The 18,012-nt window shown below is 37.3% G+C and overlaps 1 protein-coding gene across 1 annotated transcript in view; it reads right to left on the bottom strand.

Moving 5' to 3' along the window:
* LOC118633104 (ubiquitin-conjugating enzyme E2 E2) overlaps positions 1 to 18,012 on the bottom strand; it is a 298,162-nt gene that overhangs the window by 30,489 nt on the left and 249,661 nt on the right. The window contains exon 5 of the mRNA XM_036266629.1: positions 7,662 to 7,809. Within this exon, the coding sequence (XP_036122522.1) occupies positions 7,662 to 7,809 (148 nt within the window). The remainder of the gene's footprint in view (positions 1 to 7,661; positions 7,810 to 18,012) is intronic.

The raw sequence follows: 18,012 nt of genomic DNA, 5'->3' as shown, positions 1-18,012 counted from the left end.
GCAGATCCCTGCCCAGCACTAACACCTAAAACCATTATATTTGTGTGGAGACCAACAGACTACAGAACAGCTGGACAACAGACACAGGAAAATAAGTCTTGTTGTTGGAATAAACCTACTTAGCAAAGCCTGACAGTTAACATTTCTCCCGACAGAAGCTGTTGATAAACTGGGTAGTTATCAAATGTGCTCCTGGACCCCACCTAAGCAAAATATCTAATCTCTTTTTTGTATGCCTCTTTGCCAAACAAGAGTCAAATGATTTGCAATAAAATACATATCCTCAATAAAATAATTATAACAAACAATAACCTAAGCCATAATAAAAGGCACGGATATAAGTATAGGAAAGAAGCATGTATAATTAGCATGTGTACTGACTACAAGGGTTAAAACAGTTTCTGTGACTGAGACTTAAGTTAGTACTGTGCTACCTGATGGCCAAACTGAAACAAAAAATGTGACTTTAGAAGGAATGAGGACTGATTTTAAAGAGTGACAAACTTATTAATGGTCTTTAACTGCAAAGTAAATGAAAAAACACTAGGAGAGGTTATCTAGGGTAACAGGAAAGACCTTTGACTTACAATACACAATTCTTATGTACTTCTTTCCCTATCATCTTAAAAAAAAAGACTTTTTCCTCTAGAATGAGAATTAATCAGAGTCCTTTTCACAACTGGAATCTTTACCTTTCAATAATCTTCATTTAAGAAATAATAAATAAAAAGTTAATTAAAATATAGATTAAATGTTCATGGCTCTTCAGAAATTCCTCAAGTAAGGGACAGCTAATCTTTGAATAATTTCTTGGGTAAATAGTACTGAGTAAAAGACATTCCCATATGAGAAGAGAATGATGCTTATTTATTTATTTTTATTTTTTGTTAATCCTCACTGGAGGATATTTTCCCATTGATTTTTACATAGACTGGAAGGGAGGGAGGATGGGGAGAGAGAGGGGGAGAGAAAGTGAAAGAGGGAGAGAGGGAGAGAGGAAGACACAACACATTGATTGTTTGCCTCCCGCATGACCCTGACCAGGGCTGGGAATCGAACCTGCAATCCAGGTACATGCCCTTGATAGGGAATCAAACCCACAACCCTTTGGTCTGTGGGCCGATGCTCTAACTGCTGAGCCAAACCGGCCAGGGGGCATGTATTATTTTTAAGAGAAAAAACTTAATAAAGGTATTTCCATTTTGAAAGAAAAAACCCATACAGATACATTATCAGAAGAGTACATCCAGAACTCCCTTTTTTTCACTATAAGCTACCCTCCTTCCACCATGAAAACTATGAATATACACATGGCCTGAATTCTCCAAATGCAAGTCTCAAAAATAAATCAAAGGCTTCTTTGCTTAGTTACAATAACTGCAACTTCTAACCACCTTTTCTGGGAATTCTGACTCAGAGGGCATTCTTTTTACTTATTACATCTAAGCAACCTGATGTCTATGTTAGCCACCTGCAATATCTGTCCTAGAATTTTTGTTTGTTTGTATTCCTGCTAAGAGAGACTGTTTTGAAAACAGGTAGGCTTATTTTACAGCTCTTTAGTTGAAGAAATTGTTCTTTGCCTGTTCTCAAGTGTAGTAGAATGGTATATGTACAGGTAAGATTTGTGCTAATAGAATCCTTAAATTCCATTTATGTACCTTTCATCAGTCTAACAGCACACAAGCAGTATAAATAATCTACATAAATATAAGGGTGTTGAAATAATTAATCTTATTTTATGTTCCCCATCTCCTAGTAATCACTATTAATTATACAATTTTAGTATTTAGTAACACAATTTACTATCTAATCATAGACAGTTAAAGACAATAACAACCAAAGTTAAGAACAATTTATGAATATGAATTGTATTAGTTGTATTTTTTTTTTTAAAGGGCCATAGAGATCTGAAACAAAGGGCTACGATGCTGGAGAATGAGGAAGGAGCCATTCTCTGACCTTTTATATAACACTATAAAGGAGTCACTGGGAGCAAATTCCTCTCTCCATTTGCTCAGCACATGAGAAGAATAAAGCTTTTACCAACGAAGCTGCAGCTGTGCTCACCCTTGGCTTAATCACTGTGTAAGGCTGAGGGTTAATTAGCGGCCATTCTTAGCTCTATTTGTTGTTCTAATAAAGATTTACATAAATCTAAGACTGGAAGTAACTGACACTTGATTTTTATTTGGAAGGTGATAGGAAGAGAAGGAAGAGCTCATCCATCCTGAGCGCTGATGTTTGGTGGGTGTGCTTAGAGCACTCTCATTTGACCTGGCCTGTAGAGTCCTGCCTGTTTGAAGGGTGGTGGACAAAGACTTCATGGTTGTTTATGCATGTAGAACCCTGCTGGCCCAGGCTAGGTTACAAGGCAGCCTATAGTTTGAAGGCAGATGATAGGGGAATGAAATACACCGGGTGAAGGTCAGAGCCCAAATAATTGCTTCACAAAGCAAAAAGAACCAAATCACATACCTTTTATAGATTACATTGCTGGTATGTGTAATATTTGGCAATAAAAAAAACCCCTTTATTATAAAAAATTTCAAACATATTCAAAAGTAGACAGAATAGTGTAACAAACCTCCATGTACTCATTACTAAGATTGAACAATCATAATGATCAGATATCTTCCACATTCCAATCTTTCTGGATTACTTTGAAGCAAACCCCAGACGTCAAATAATTTTTTTTTTTTTGCAAATAGATCAGTATATCTCTAAATGTTAAGGACATTTAAAAAGTTCAAAATTGCCCTGGCCAGTATGGCTCTGCGGTTAGCGCATCAATCTGCAGACCAAAGAGTTGCGGGTTCAATTCCCAGTCAAGGACACGGAACCTTGGTTGCAGGTTCGATCCCTGGCCCCAGTTGGGGGTCATGTGGGAAACAACCAATCAATGTGTCTCTCTCATATCAATGTTCCTCCCTCCCTCCCTCCTTTCCTTCCACTCTATCTGAAAAAAAAATCAATGGAAAAATATCCTTGGGTAAAGATTAAAAAAAGGTTCATAATCACAATTCCATTTTTTTACGCTTAAAAATTTTTGGCAATAATTCATTAAGATCAAATATCTGGTTTTCATATTTTCAATGATCTCATAAGAATCATATGTTTTGGGGAAAATTTTTAATGCTACAATATCAGAATTACATTTAGAATGAAACAAGCCCATAACACCATAAAGCAACAGTAGTAGAGCAGGAAAGTAGAACTGATCAGTAAAATAATTCCAGATGATATGCAGATTTACATGGTTTCAAAAGAAAGAAGAGAAAATGGTTAGAAATTTTCTGGACACTACTCTGTAAATAAAACATCTAGTAGAGGAAAAGTGTTGGCTCTGTTTTCTCTCAAAGCTGCCAGTGTTCTCAGGATAGTTCATTTTTGTATGAGGAAAAATATCTATTATTTATAGGTCTGAAGACCATAATATAGGCATATTTTAAACAAATAAATAAATAGATGTCATATAAAGAATATGATAAAATATCAAAGAATTTGAAAACAACCACAAAACAGCAAAAAAAACTTCAGGAAGAATATATGTACTACCATGTTCATAGCAGCACTATTTACAATAGCTAAGATCTGGAAACAGCCCAAGTGTCCATCATTAGACGAATGGGTAAAAAAGTTGTGGTACATATACACAATGGAGTACTATGCAGCTGTAAGAAAGAAAGATCTCTTATCCTTTGAGACGACATGGAGGGACCTGGAAAGTATTATCCGAAGCAAAACAAGCCTAGCAGAGAAAGACAAATATCACATGATCTCACTTATTTGTGGGATATAATGAACATAACAGTCTGAGGAATAGGGTAGACCCAGATATGTGGAAGTAGGGTACAGACTGACAACCCTCAGAAGAAGGGGCTGGGGGGAGAGGGAAGAGATAAACCACAGAACTTATATGCATGTATGTATAACCGATGGACATGGACAACAAAGCTGGGGACGGGGTGGGAGGATGGGGAGGAGGGTATCAATGGGGAAGTAAAGGAGATACATCTGTAACAAAAATAAATTAAAAAAAAAAAAGTAAAACAAAGAAACAAAAACAAAAAAACAATTTATATTTACTTGAGAAGAGAAAGTATTTACAACTAAGAGCATTCCATAAAGAACAGAAATTTGATTAGTACTCTAAACTCCAGCAATTCATGGATTAAATCATGTTTATCAAGCAAGACTAATTTAGAGACTCTGGAGGGCTGGTGCTAACCTTTCAAGCTTATCATTTCTATTCCTCTCTGCTGCACTCTGTTCCCTACAGTGTGTCACAGACAAGCTCTGGCAGCGAGGCAATGTCTGACCAGCTGAGCTATTATCAGGCTCAACAAATATCACAGCGAAGCGTAAACTGCCCTACCAAGGCCAGCAGTTAGAGCCACCTAGATGACTGCACTGGGAAGAGAATGGTGCACTCATCAACTGGGTGACAAACGCTGGACACCTGCCTCTTAAGAGATAATCCTTCCCAAGAGATAATACAACAGGCACCCTCAATTCAGGATCAGGCTTTTTTTCAAATTATAAAATCCAAGAGAGTCAGGGCCAAGACAGTGGTGTCAACCGATTACTCAGTACTATCCTCTCTCAATTAAATTCAACTGAGTAGGTATTTATTTATAAGACATCTAATGTATGTTCACTCAATCCTAAATACTCTGGGAAATAACATCAACAATAATCTATTACTTTCACATATACCATCTCATTTTAAATTCACAGGAATTCTGTGGTTTAGGTAGGGCTGATGATAATCTGTGTTTTATGTAAGAATTTAAGGCTGAAGAAAGTTGAGAGACCAGTACAAGGTCACACAACTAATAAACAGTGGAGATGGTTTTAAAATGTACATCTCCTGATTATAAATTATCAGTAAGGATGTATAGCCCCACCCCAAAACACATGACTTTTGTTTCTGAATGGGCCAACATTTCTTGAAAGAGACAAATGAGAAACTATGAAAATGTTTTAAAAAATCAGTTTATATAAGAATAAGAGTGAGAAAGCACTTTAAAAAACATTTTTTTTTTCTTTATTGATTTTTAGAGAGGAAGGGAGAAGGAGAAAGAGAGAAACATCAATGAGAAAGTACATCGATTGGCTGCCTCCTGCACATTATTTATATGCATATTCATACTTTTAGAGTCTTAAAAGCATTATCTTAAACAAGTCAAAATCTGTTTGTTAATGGCTTTATTTCATACTGTTTTCTGGTACATTTCCAATTCCTGTAGATTTTCCCCCTACGTTTTAAGTTAAACTTTAACCTATCTTCAAATCATCACAAATATAAGTTTGATAGAATATGAATAAATAAGATTTTTCTATACTGAATCTGTAGAGATATTTTAACATCAAAAATGCTATCAGCTCACAGGTGAGCTTTGCATGAGTACATAGATTTACCAACTTTAAAAGTGCTTTCTCACCCAGCCGGTGTGGCTCAGTGGTTGAGTGTCGACCTGTGCACCAAGAGGTCACTGGTTCGATTGATTCCCAGTCAGGGCACATGCCAAGGTTGTGGGCCCAATCCCCAGTGGGGGGCATGGTCTCTCAACTTTCTTCAGCCTTAAATTCTTACATAAAACACAGATTATCATCAACCCTACCTAAACCACAGAATTTCTGTGAATAATGTGCCAATTAGGAAACTCTTCTGTATGTGCTTAAAAGTATGAATATTTAGTTTGTTGGCATATGTTTTACAAATAATGTTCTATTCTTATATCAGATAACTTATCTCTAGTTGGTGAAACTTAAATATTTATCTTTAGACTTATACTTACTATCAATAGTATTATTTTCAAAATGTATTTATTTTATGTGATTTTTTTTTTTTTTGCCAGGGGTGATTTTTATTTTTCTGCAGAATGCATACCCGTAACTTTCCGAGACATAAAAAAAGGAACTCTAATTTACTGAATAGAAATCTTTTTGATTGTTGAGAGAAGGCTTTGGTGGAATGAATCTTGTTCCTTTAAGCAGGGATACCTGTACAGAGAACAGCCTCTCACATACAAGATGATTTAGGGTGATAGGCCCATTTCAGTTGACTGGGGACCAAGCCAGCCTGGTTCCCACTGGGGTAAGGACCGTGTACATCTCTCTCTCTTAGGTGTGAAGTTACATTTTATTCCATGTATAAGAAAGGAGGCCATCTTATCCATCTAGTGCTCAGAAGAGCCTCATAAATAAAGGGTCTCAAAAGTTTCTCCTCCCTCCAAGCTTTACTGAGATATAATTGACATATGACACTGTATGTAAGTTTAAGATGTACAGCATAATGACCTGACATTAAAAGTTTCTTAAATAAGTTACTTACCTTTCAAAGTAAATTTTTCTCTTAAAAAACAAAAACAAGACATAAAACAACCCTTGCCTCCAAATTTCAGCAAACCCCAGAAGTACTTTTTATGGGAATGAAGAAATGGGTTCCAACATTTCCAGGAGGACCATCATTTACTCACATCACCAAGTAAATGCCTTTTTATGACAATGCCTCCAAAGAACATTATACACAGTCACAGAGACAAATGGAACTGAAACAGGAATAATGAGACTGCAAGAACAAGATGTTTGTCACTTAGTTTTAAAGTAGTGCAGCATTATTAAACTTCACTATCTGGAGTGGTCTGAATGAATTAAAAATATTTTATAAGGATCTTGTACAATTGTATTTTTTCTTTTGGGTGTTAAAAAGCATTAATTCGTTATATATTCTAAATATATGACAATTTAATTTTTATATTTCTTTATTGAAAACTTTTATTACTGAAAAATAACAAACATAAAACTTGAAAAGATAATTTCTTCATGTTTTATAAACCAGCAGGAGCCTGAGAGAGACCCTGATCCCACTTGTCATTTCTCTTGTCTAAAAATTCACTTATTTAGTGAATAGTATTTATTCCTAAACATGGAAGATGGAATCTTATGAAATAGTTAAGACTACCAAATAAATACTTTAAAAAATTTCTCACTGAGAACATCAACGGAAACTCTATAGCTACCTTTGGATTTTGTATTTTCCAAAATAAATCCAATTATGTAAAAAATTGACAGTTGTTTTGACTTTTAGGAAGTAAGAGTTTTCAGCATGAAGCACACCAGCAATCCAAAAAGGACTGGCCACAGGCTCTGTTTAGTTTTCCTGCGGAGTTCAATTCGCCTCTCCTTGTTTACTTTTTGAGTATATACTAGTTCAAAACCATTCCCCCTTTTTGTTCTAATAGCTTGTAAGGATGCACATTCATTAAGATGCCAAAAAGGTCACGTCTGTGCGGTGCTATCTGGTTATTATCGAATTTAAATAGCCCATATTTCTCAAATTAACATTTTCTGGTAGCTATCTACTTAAAAATTAAACTATTCAATTAAAACTTTTATTATTATTTGTCAACAGAATGTGATACATTCTCCAAATGCACTTCTTAATCTGAAATGATTTTCCACTAATTTTTATCACACACTGTTTTTTCTTTCTTGGCAAATAACAGGTCTTAAAAAGACTAATGACAAGACCCAATTTACAAAGAAAGCATTTACATACTATGGAAATTTAAAATAAAAATAACAGTCATAATAGCAGTGGTGGTGATGGTGGTAGTAAAAGAGATCCAATTCAAGATCAGATAAAGTCTCACCAGGGTTGCAATCGGTAAGAAGTGAGCAGATGGAGAGGAGAACTTTAGAAATGGTTAGGGCTGGACTCCAGTTGTCCTTTAGGATGTCCAGACAGATCACGCCTTGGCTGTTAATATTACAGTGATAGATTCTTGTTCGGAAGGTAACCTAGAAGAAAATGTAAAGTTGTTATATAAATATACTTTTTATTAGACAAAATAATCTAAGGGTTATTCATTCAACCATATATTTAATTTTTCCTTAGGCACATGAAAAGAATCAATGAACAAAATCATTATTTTAGAACTCATCATTCTGGGCACACAGAACAAAACTCCAACAGCAAAATCAGGACATTGTGCTTTTGATGAAGTGTCCTACCATTTAACTGATGTTCTGGGGACTGAATTTACTCTTGGTGCAATTGTAGGAATGTTCTCAAGAGGGAAACTAACTTTGACCTCTAAAAAAATTTCAAAGGAAATACATAATTTCAAATAAAACTTTTGTTAGATTCTAGTTGTTTTAAGAGTTTTTGTACATTTATAAAATTCAAAAAAGCATGAGAATACTCTATAAAGGAAATAAATATTCTCTGTCACAATTTAAAGACATATATTGGGGCATGTATGTTAATAATATACCTAGCTTATAGAAAAACTATATTAATTATAACTTACCTTTCCCTCCTTAAATTATCTATTTTGAATGTAGTATTAGTGCAGCTCACCTCTTCCCTATGATAGCTAGATCACTACTGTACTTTGCTTAAGATATAGTTTGGAAACATGTGCATAACATTTTTAAAGAACTTCAACTGAAAAGTCCAAATCAGTTCTATAACTGATAAAACTGTTTTACAAAAGTCTTGTGTAATTAACAATAAGTTTTTTAATGCCATTCATTAATATCATCTTTATAAATGCTCTCAAATTTAGAAGTTAAAATGTAAAGGAATCTTGGTGTTCTAAACACCAGTTTTCTTATACCCAAAGTTCGAAATGGCTCTGAACCAAGAAATACACACATGGCCGATCTTTGTAGGTGTTGCCATCCCCCCCCAGAGCATCCAGCATCTACTCAAACATCAGAATTTACTTAATTCATCTGATGTTAAGTCTCAGAACGTACAGACCCAGTTTTCCACAACTGCCGAATAACATGGACCACTTAGCCTCAGGCTAGAGTACCCCTATTAAGAACTGTCCTTCATGCCAGAGCAGATAACCTCAGTATCCTCCTTACACACACATCCCAAACACTGCGAAATGTTTAAGAAAATACAACTAACAGTCTTTAAAATGCACAGGTGAATTTGCAAGGGCAACCCCCAGAGGTCGGAACTGAAAACAGAAGTTACAGTAAGCACGGGAGCTGACAGTGCAGTTGCCAAGGGTGAGGCTTGGGGAAGAGGAAGGGAATGAAGGGAATGAAGGACAGCAGTCCGTCTTCAAGATGGAGGCTTGGCTTCTGTGCCCTTGTGGAGAAATAAGATAAAACCTTAGATCTGCAAGGGGATTAAATTGAGAGCCCTTACATTAAATGTGGACACTTGAACAGCTTTCAGTAAATTGATGGGTTTGAAAAGATAATGCCTTATGTAGAAATAGCAAATTCACTGACAGAGAAATCCTGGGCTCTGTCTGGCCTGGGGAAGAAAACTATTTCCCCTAAGAATTCTAAATCCTGGGCACATCTTAGTCTTTACTGACAAAAACAAAAAACAAAAAGAAAAAGAAAAAAGAAACAACAGCTTAAATGACTATATTACTATAAGATCAAATACATGTTTTAAGGCAGAAGCATTTAAGGCAAAAATGAGTCAAGAAAATCACTGCATTACGGTGAAATGAACAATTCACCAGGGAAATAAAACAATTCTGAATCTGGTATTGCTAACAACATAGCCAAAAATATAAAAGGGAAAATTTGGCAGAATTATAAAGAGAAAATGATATACAAAGAGGGACATTTGCACCACAGTAGTTAACATGTTAGTCAGATCAAAATATAGTAAGGATATGAAAATATGAACAACTAAATTAATAAAATCTAGGTATTAAATGAAGACAAAATTCTACACTCAACATTAGAGAATACATATTCTTTTCTAAGCATGTAAGAAACATAAAAATTGGTCACATGCTAAGCCACAATGGAAGCTTAACATATTTCAAATAATTATCAAGACCACAAAGATCATATATTTAGAAACTGAAAAAAACACATTTTCAAATAACTCTTGGATTAAATGAAAATAAACAGCTACATTTGTAACTGAATAACAATGAAAATGCTGGGTTGCTATCACCAAAATTTGTGATTTCAATAAAAGCTGTAAAAGAAAATTCTATAGTTTCGAAAGCATATATTAGAAAGGAAGAAAGACATTTAATGAGTTAAGTGTCCAACCAAGGAAGAAAAAATAGAGCAGTGAGTTTCAACCATTGTGCCACAAGAATTTTTAAAGCCTGCAACACCTATTTGGTCAGAGGCACTGACCTCTTTTCCCATAGGCTGTCAAATAAAAAATGCCAACATTCAACACAACAATAGCCACCCAGTGTGAATGAATCAAAATTAAATCTATTTTTTTGTCAGACTGGCAAAAAATACTTTTTTGGTGTGCCTCAGAATTATAGTACCTAGTTTGTGATGAAAAAGGCTGACCGCTGCTGGAATGGAGCAGATTCCATGAAAGCAGAAAGCATCAAGATGTGAGCAGGACTCCTTCCGGTCAAGATGGCAGGTAGGTAAACGCGGTATCGCGTCCTCCCACAATCACATCAAAGTTACAACTAAACTACAGAACAACCATCATTCAGAACTACCTGAAATCAAACTGAATGGAGGAAGTCCTACACTACAAAATTAAAGAAGAGGCCACATCCAGACTGGTAGGAGGGGCGGAGGGGCCGAGGGGCCGAGGCACAAATGGGCTGGTCCCACATCCACATGTGGCTCATAAAAACCAGGAGGGATACCTGGGCTGTGCAAGTTCTCACTGAGGCTGGGAAGGTCCTCCCTGAGGAGCGAGGGGTCCCCTTCCCACACAAGGCACCCAGCTCAGGTTCCAGTGCCAGGAAGAGAATCCCCATCACTTCTGCCTGTAAAACCAGCGGGAACTGAGGCTCAGGGAGGCTGAGGCTGCTGGAGTCCAGGCAGTTGCTCTTAAAGGGCCCGCACATGGACTTACTCAGATTTGCACCCTCCAGGCCAGTGGTTCTCAACCTTCCGAATGCTGTGACCCTTTAATACAGTTCCTCATGTTGTGGTGACTCCCAGCCATAAAGTTATTTTTGTTGCTACTTCATAACTGTAATTTTGCTACAGTTAGGAATTGCCATCCGAAATATGTGTTTTCCTATGGTCTTAGGCGACTCCTGTGAAAGGGTCATTCGATCCTCAAAGGGGTCGCGACCCACAGGTTGAGAACAGCTGCTCCAGGCTCCAGAGTGGGGGAGGCAGCTAGAAAGGCACCAGAAACACAGGGGGGAAGAACTGAGTTGGGCATCGTGGCGAGAGCTGGAGGGGCAGCTTTTTCCCCGGCAGATGTGCTGGCAGAGGCCCTTGTTCCTCTGGTGAGCCCTCCTCCCACGAGGCCGGCAGACGGGCACCATATCTGGCACTCCAACAACCTGGCTCACACTGTGTGCCCCGCCCTGGTGATTCCCTGAGACCCTGCCCAACCCAGCCTTTGGGCCCACCCAAGCTGTTTCCAGTGGCTTTACCATAGGATTGGCCTGTCTTGGCTCCTGCTTCAGATTTTCCTAAATTCTCTCAAACAAACAGCATCTGCCTCAGTGAGCCCCATACCTCTAGCTAACTGGCCCCAGGCCTGGCACTAGAAGCGGTCAGCCTTGGTTCACAGCTTGGTTTTGCCTGGGCACCTCCAAGCCCAGCACAAGCAGCAGCCATTGGCAGATTGCCTGGTATCCCTGGGTAGAACACAGGCAGTGGCTGACCTTGCTCCAGAGCCAGCATACCCAGTGGACAGCTTCAGACTATACTGAAGCACCACCACCCAACCCTCCACAAGCAACACACTCAAGGGTGGACTCAGTGGGTACCAGAGCCCTGATGAAGTAGGTCTTGCTCTGTGTGGTGGGCCTGTGCACAGCTGATCCTCCAAGGTAGTCAGAGGTCAGTGGTGAGTGGGCAAAGCCAGTCCTTGCAGCAGGTCCCGTTGACATGTCAAAAGCAATAAAACTTAATTATAACAGAAGTGTGTACAGTCCACAGGAGGGGTGCACCTGGTGGGCCCAGCTGGGGTGACCAGGGAGGCTGTGCCCCTGGACCCTACAGAATACCTATTACAATAGGCCACACTAGGAAGCCTAGGAGACATAGCAACTCTACCTAATACACAGAAACAAACACAGGGAAGCAGCCAAAATGAGGAGACAAAGAAACATGTCCCAAATGAGAGAAAAGAACAAACCTCCAGGAAAAGAACTAAACAAAATGGAAATAAGCAATCAATCAGATGCAGAGTTCAAAATATTGATTATAATGCTCAAGAAACTTCGTGAGAACTTCAAGGAAGTTAGTGAGACCTTCCAGGAACTTAAGGAGACCTTCAAGGAACTTAGTGAGAACATCAACAACATGAAAAAGGACCAGTCAGAAATGAAGGATGCACTAAATGAAATAAAGAATAATTTACAGGGAATCAATAGTAGAGTAGGTAAAGCCAAGAAGCAAACCATTGATTTAGAATATAAGGGAGCAAAAAAGACCCAATCAGAACAGCAAAAAGAAAAAAGAATCCAAAAACATAAGGATAGTGTAAGGAGTCTCTGGGACAACTTCAAGCACCATGGGGGTACTGAAAGAAGACAGAGAGCAAGAAATTGAAAATCTATTCAAAAAAAATAATAATACAAAACTTCCCTAACTTGGTGAAGAAAACAGACATACAAATCAGGAAGTACAGACAGTCCCAAAGAAGATGAACCCAAAGAGGTCCATACCAAGACACATCATCATCAAAATGCCACGGGTTAAAGACAAAGAATCTTAAAAGCAGCAAGAGAAAAGCAGTTTGTTACCTACAAAGGAGCTCCCACTACTGTCAGCTGATTTTTCAAAAGAAACTTTGCAGGCCAGAAAGGAGTGGCAAGAGATATTCAAGGTGATGAAAAGCAATGACCTACAACCAAGATTACTCTATCCTGCAAAGCTATCATTTAGAATCGATGGACATATCAAGAGTTTCCCAGACAAGAAAAAGCTAAAGGAGTTCATCACCATCAAACCAGTATTATATGACATGTTGAAGGGTCTTCTTGAAGGAGAACAAAAATATGAACAATAAAATGGCAATTAATATATAGCTATCAAACAAAATGAGCAAGCAGAACAAAAACAGACTCATAGATACAGAAAACTTTTTGTTGCTTGCCAGATGGGTGGGGGGGCTGGAGGGATGGGTGAAAAAGAAGAAAGAATTAAGAAGTGCAAATTGGTTGTTAGACTGATGAACCTCAAAGGGAATGGGGTAGGGAGGGTAGGATGAGATAAACCAAAGAACTTCTATACATATATGCATAACCAATGGACACAGATAATAGTGTGGGGGAAGGCAGGAGGGGGGCAGGATTGGGCAGGAGGGGGTCAATGGGGAAAGAAAGAAGGTGACATCTGTAATACATTTAACAATAAAGATAAGTTTTAAAAATTAAAAATAAAGATGTGAGAAGTCAATAAAATAGAGAGTACCTAGAAATATTAAAATTCTGTGGAGAAGTCAGAGTACTTATCTGTTTAAGGGCTAGATGAAAAGACAAAATATTTTTATGATCCAAAATAAATGATAAATGGCTTTTATATATAATGCTACTTTAAAACCTATCAGATATTGATAGGCTACTCCTAGCCAGTTAATGCTTAAAACGACTCAAGGAGGGAAGTAGTATTATCGTACCCACTTTAAAACTAAAGAAATTGTTGTGAGGTGATGGTGTGTTAACTAAACTTACTGTAGTATTCATTTCGCAATATGTTTATATGACAGATCACGTATATTCTCTACCCATTTCCCCTCAATGGTAACATCTTACATAACTATAGTATTTTATCATAGGAAATTGACATTGACATTGATACAATCCATTGACTTTTTCTGTATCTTCAGTTTTATGTGCACTTATGTATTTATGTTTCAATGCAATTTTTATCACATGTAGATTTGCAATCACCACCACAGTCAAGATATAGAACAGTTCCAATATAAACATCCTTTGTGTTGCCCTTTAATAGCCAGTCACCTCCCTCCCTTCCTTCTTAATTCTTGACAATCACTACTCTGTTCCTCATCTCTATAATTTTGTCATTTTAAGAATGCTATAAATGGAATCAAACAGGATGTAACTTTTTAAAAATTGGCTCTTTTCACACTGCATAATTCTCGAGATCCACCTAAATTGTTGAATATATCAATAGTTTTTGTTCTGCTTTATTGCTGAGAAAAGTTCCATGGTATAAATATATCAGGTTGTTTAACCATTTACACACTGAAGGACAAATGAAATGTTTCCAGTTTTTACTTATTACAAATAAATCTGTTATGGACATTTGTGTTTTTGTGCAAACATAAGTTTTTCTCTGTGATAAATGCCCAATAGTGCAATTGTTGAGTTGTATGGTAAACTCCTATTTAGTTTTATAGGAAACTGCCATACTTTTTCCTAGAGCGGTTGCACCATTTTACATTCCCACCAGTAGTGTCATCTAGTTTCTCTGCATCCTTCATGACATTTAGTGTTATTACTATGCTTTATTTAGCCATTCTAACAGGGTAGTGATACCTCATTGTGGTTTTAATTTGCGTTTCCCTAATTGCTAATGATGTTGAACACTTTTTCATGTGCTTATTTGCTCTCTGGATACCCTCTTCAATGAGAATGTTCCTATCTTTTGCCCATTTTCTAATTAGATTGTTTGTTTTTTACTGTTGACTTCCTGGTGTTTTAAGTGGAGATATTTAATTAAAAGTAAAGTATAGTTAGATGAAAAATAAAGTAGAAGTTTGCAAAGAATCTTGTGAAATTTTTTTGGACAGAGAATGTTTTAGACTTCAATGTTTTATAATACTGATAAAATGTATCTACTTGGGTGATGTCTGTCAACCTCTCTCCTGACAATTGTTCATGAATAAACCACACTGAATTAAACAGGTAGGTTGATTGTTCCTACATGTTCTAATACTATAACTCCCACAAACACCACCTTTTGAAGCTAGAAAAAATTCAAGACCCCAGAGTTTTAGGAAGTGTCATGCATTTACCTACTGTAATGTAAGCCATGACTTCTTTGGGGTTCCCTCATCATATTCCTACTTCTATTACCCCACTTGCCATAGACCTCTTCACCAAACGATGAATTACTCATGGAATATACTCATGGAAGTATTTTCTCTCAAGTGATGTCCAATGCAGTGCTTGGCACACAGAAAGAGCCCACTGTTCACTGAACAAGTGCTAATGCATCACAGGCCAGGGTCCAAATAGACAAGTGCCTCTCTAAGGAGTTGTGACATGTTATTGTTCCTTAGATTAAAAAACAAAAAAAACAAAACAAAACAAAAAACAGTTTAGAACCACAACTTACAGTAGACTGAAAGCTGAAAAATTGTGGAGAATACCCTGAGGAAGCTGGAGATATTTTTAATATCTTTCTATACCATTATGTTACTTTACTAAATTGCCCCATTGATTAAGATATGTCAGAAGTGATTTCATACAGGTTAACTAATAATGAAAAAATATTTAGTAAGCACTCAATATGTGCCAGAAACTCCAACATAATTTTTTTTTTAATTGCCATTGCCTATTTAAATATTAAAGAGAACTTAAAAAATTGTGGCCTGCAAAGGTGTACAATCAAGGCAAAAACTTGCTCATAAAAGCTCTTGAAACAGGCAGCATTTTCTTCTGGACCCTATTAACAAACATAGGGAAATAAGAAAGAATACATGGAAACTAGTAAGATATTGTCTGTAGTCCTTAGGCATAGTGACGCAGAAACACAGAATGATGTTGTGAATACTGACAAATATCAACAGATGTGCGACTGTTAGAGGGGATTTTTAGAGGCCGAGAAAGCACCCCCCCCTCAAATTCTAGAGAAGACTGCTCTGATGTCTGACTCAATTTTCCAGAAAGCTCATCATGTTATATCTTATTCAGGGGCTGGGCAGCGGAACATTCTTCACTTCACTCTCCTGACAAGTAAACAGATAATAAAAAATGACTGTAAGGAAAATTCTAGTTCCACTGCAGAGTTACTATTCACTGGTACCCTGTCTTTCACAACCTACACTTGCATGTGCATTTACTGCTCTATTGGAAGCACAGCTCAGTCATGATGTGTACAATGACAGATATCATTCCTCAGGAGAGAATACTGTTTTCAAAGGCAAGAAAAACAGCACATTTCAGAAAAGTTAAGTTTCCATTTATTAAAGAAATTAAAAAAATTGAATATAGTGATACAAGAAACTTATTTATCCAGAATGGCTAATTCCCAGTAACTCTAGATAAGAAGGGTTTTAATTTATGTAGGTACATAAACACCCACACAGGCATGTGGATGTATGTGTTTGGCAGACAGAATAATGCCCTATCCCCCAAAGATGTCCATGTCCTAATCCCTGGAACCTGTGAATATGTTATCTGACATAGTAAAAGGGACTTTGTAGGTGTGATTGAGTCAAGGATCCTGAGAAGGGGTAAATATATCCTGAATTATCTGGGTGGGCACCATATAATCACAAGGGCCTTATAAGAGGGAGCAGGAGGGTCCACAGGGAGTGTGATGGCAGAATCAGGGTGCTGGGGTAATGTGCGGAAGGGACCACGAGCCAAGGAAGGCAGCTGTCCTCCAGAAACTGGAAATGGATTTCCCCTGAAACCTTCAGAAGAAATGAAGCCCTGCTGACATCTTGATTTTAGTTTCCAGAAATGTGAGATAAGAAGTTCATATTGTTTTAAGGGACCAAATTTGTGACAACAGTCAATAAGAAATGAATACAACCTGTATATATATTTCCAGTTGCCTTATTACTTTATCTTAAAAGGTACCTTAAAATGAAGCTGTGCTATTTCTCTTTAAAAGTCACTTCTCCTTCGAAATAATTTTAGGAGAATTAACAAGATTCTTCATGTTGGTTGTAGCATAAAGAAATGCTGTAAGCAATGAATGGTCTAGGATAAGTCAGTCACTTCGCTACTTGGAACCTCTATTTCCTGACAAGATGACAGATTTACACTAGATTAGTTCTGAGACCCATTCTAGTTTCAAGATTCATGAATTGTACTATGAAGAGAATATATATTTGGGAGTTAACTGGAGTTGGGTTGAAATACCAGCTTTGGACAAATCAATTTAGCATCTCTGAGATTCAGTTTCTTCATCTGCAAAATGGGGAAAATAACAGCCACTCAGAAGCTGTAAAGACTGAAATACACAAAAAGTTCAAATACAGTGCCTGGTACCCAGTGAGAATTCAAGCAGTGTTTGTCTCCCTTCCCCTCTCCACACCTCCTAGTTTTACAAGATTATTTAAGAATACATGTGTTCATGTAATAATTCCCCCTTATCTGGATTTTAAATGTGTTTTTTTTGGTTTGTTTTTGTTTTTTTAACTATTCCCTTGCTCTGGCCCTGGCTGGTTTGGCTCAGCGTTTAGAGCTTCAGCCTGTGGACAGAAGGGTTGCAGGTTTGATCCCCAGCCCCAGTTTGGGGTCGTGAGGGAGGCAACCAATCGATGTCTCTCTCTCACATGGATGTCTCTGTCTCTGTCTCTCTCTCCCTCCCCCTCTCTCCTTCTCTGCTTCCCTTCTACTCTATCTAAAAATCAATGGAAAAATAGCCTCCGGTGAGGATTAACAAAAAACAAACAAACAAACAAAAAAATGATTCGCTTGCTCTGAAGTATAGACATTTCATATACAGACAAAAAGTGGTTTGGTGAGGGAAGAGAGATCATACAGAGTATGAATACAGAGAGAAAATAATGTATTTTAATAAAGTATTTGACAAACTGATTCTACATATAATTTAGAAAAATGTTTTAAAGTAAATAACATTTCCAAACTAAAAAGCTGATACCAACATTAAAAATGGTCATTTAAAATAACATTTCAGTAATAACCTCTCTCCATGTCACACAGCTTCCATTCTTTGAAAAACATTTTGATCAGGGGATAAACAGTATTGGGATTCTACCGAGGACATGAGAGAGCAGTGAGAAATACTTTCCTTTAGAAAATACTTTTCCATGGAGGCCCAAGAGAGGACATATTTGGAGCCCCCGTGCCACAAATCAGTACATCATGTAACACAGGTCTACAAATAGCAGGGCTAACA

The sequence above is a fragment of the Molossus molossus genome, unplaced genomic scaffold (assembly GCF_014108415.1).
Source record: "Molossus molossus isolate mMolMol1 unplaced genomic scaffold, mMolMol1.p scaffold_m16_p_18, whole genome shotgun sequence".
NCBI lineage: Eukaryota > Metazoa > Chordata > Mammalia > Chiroptera > Molossidae > Molossus > Molossus molossus.
This window is presented reverse-complemented; position numbering and strand designations above follow the sequence as displayed.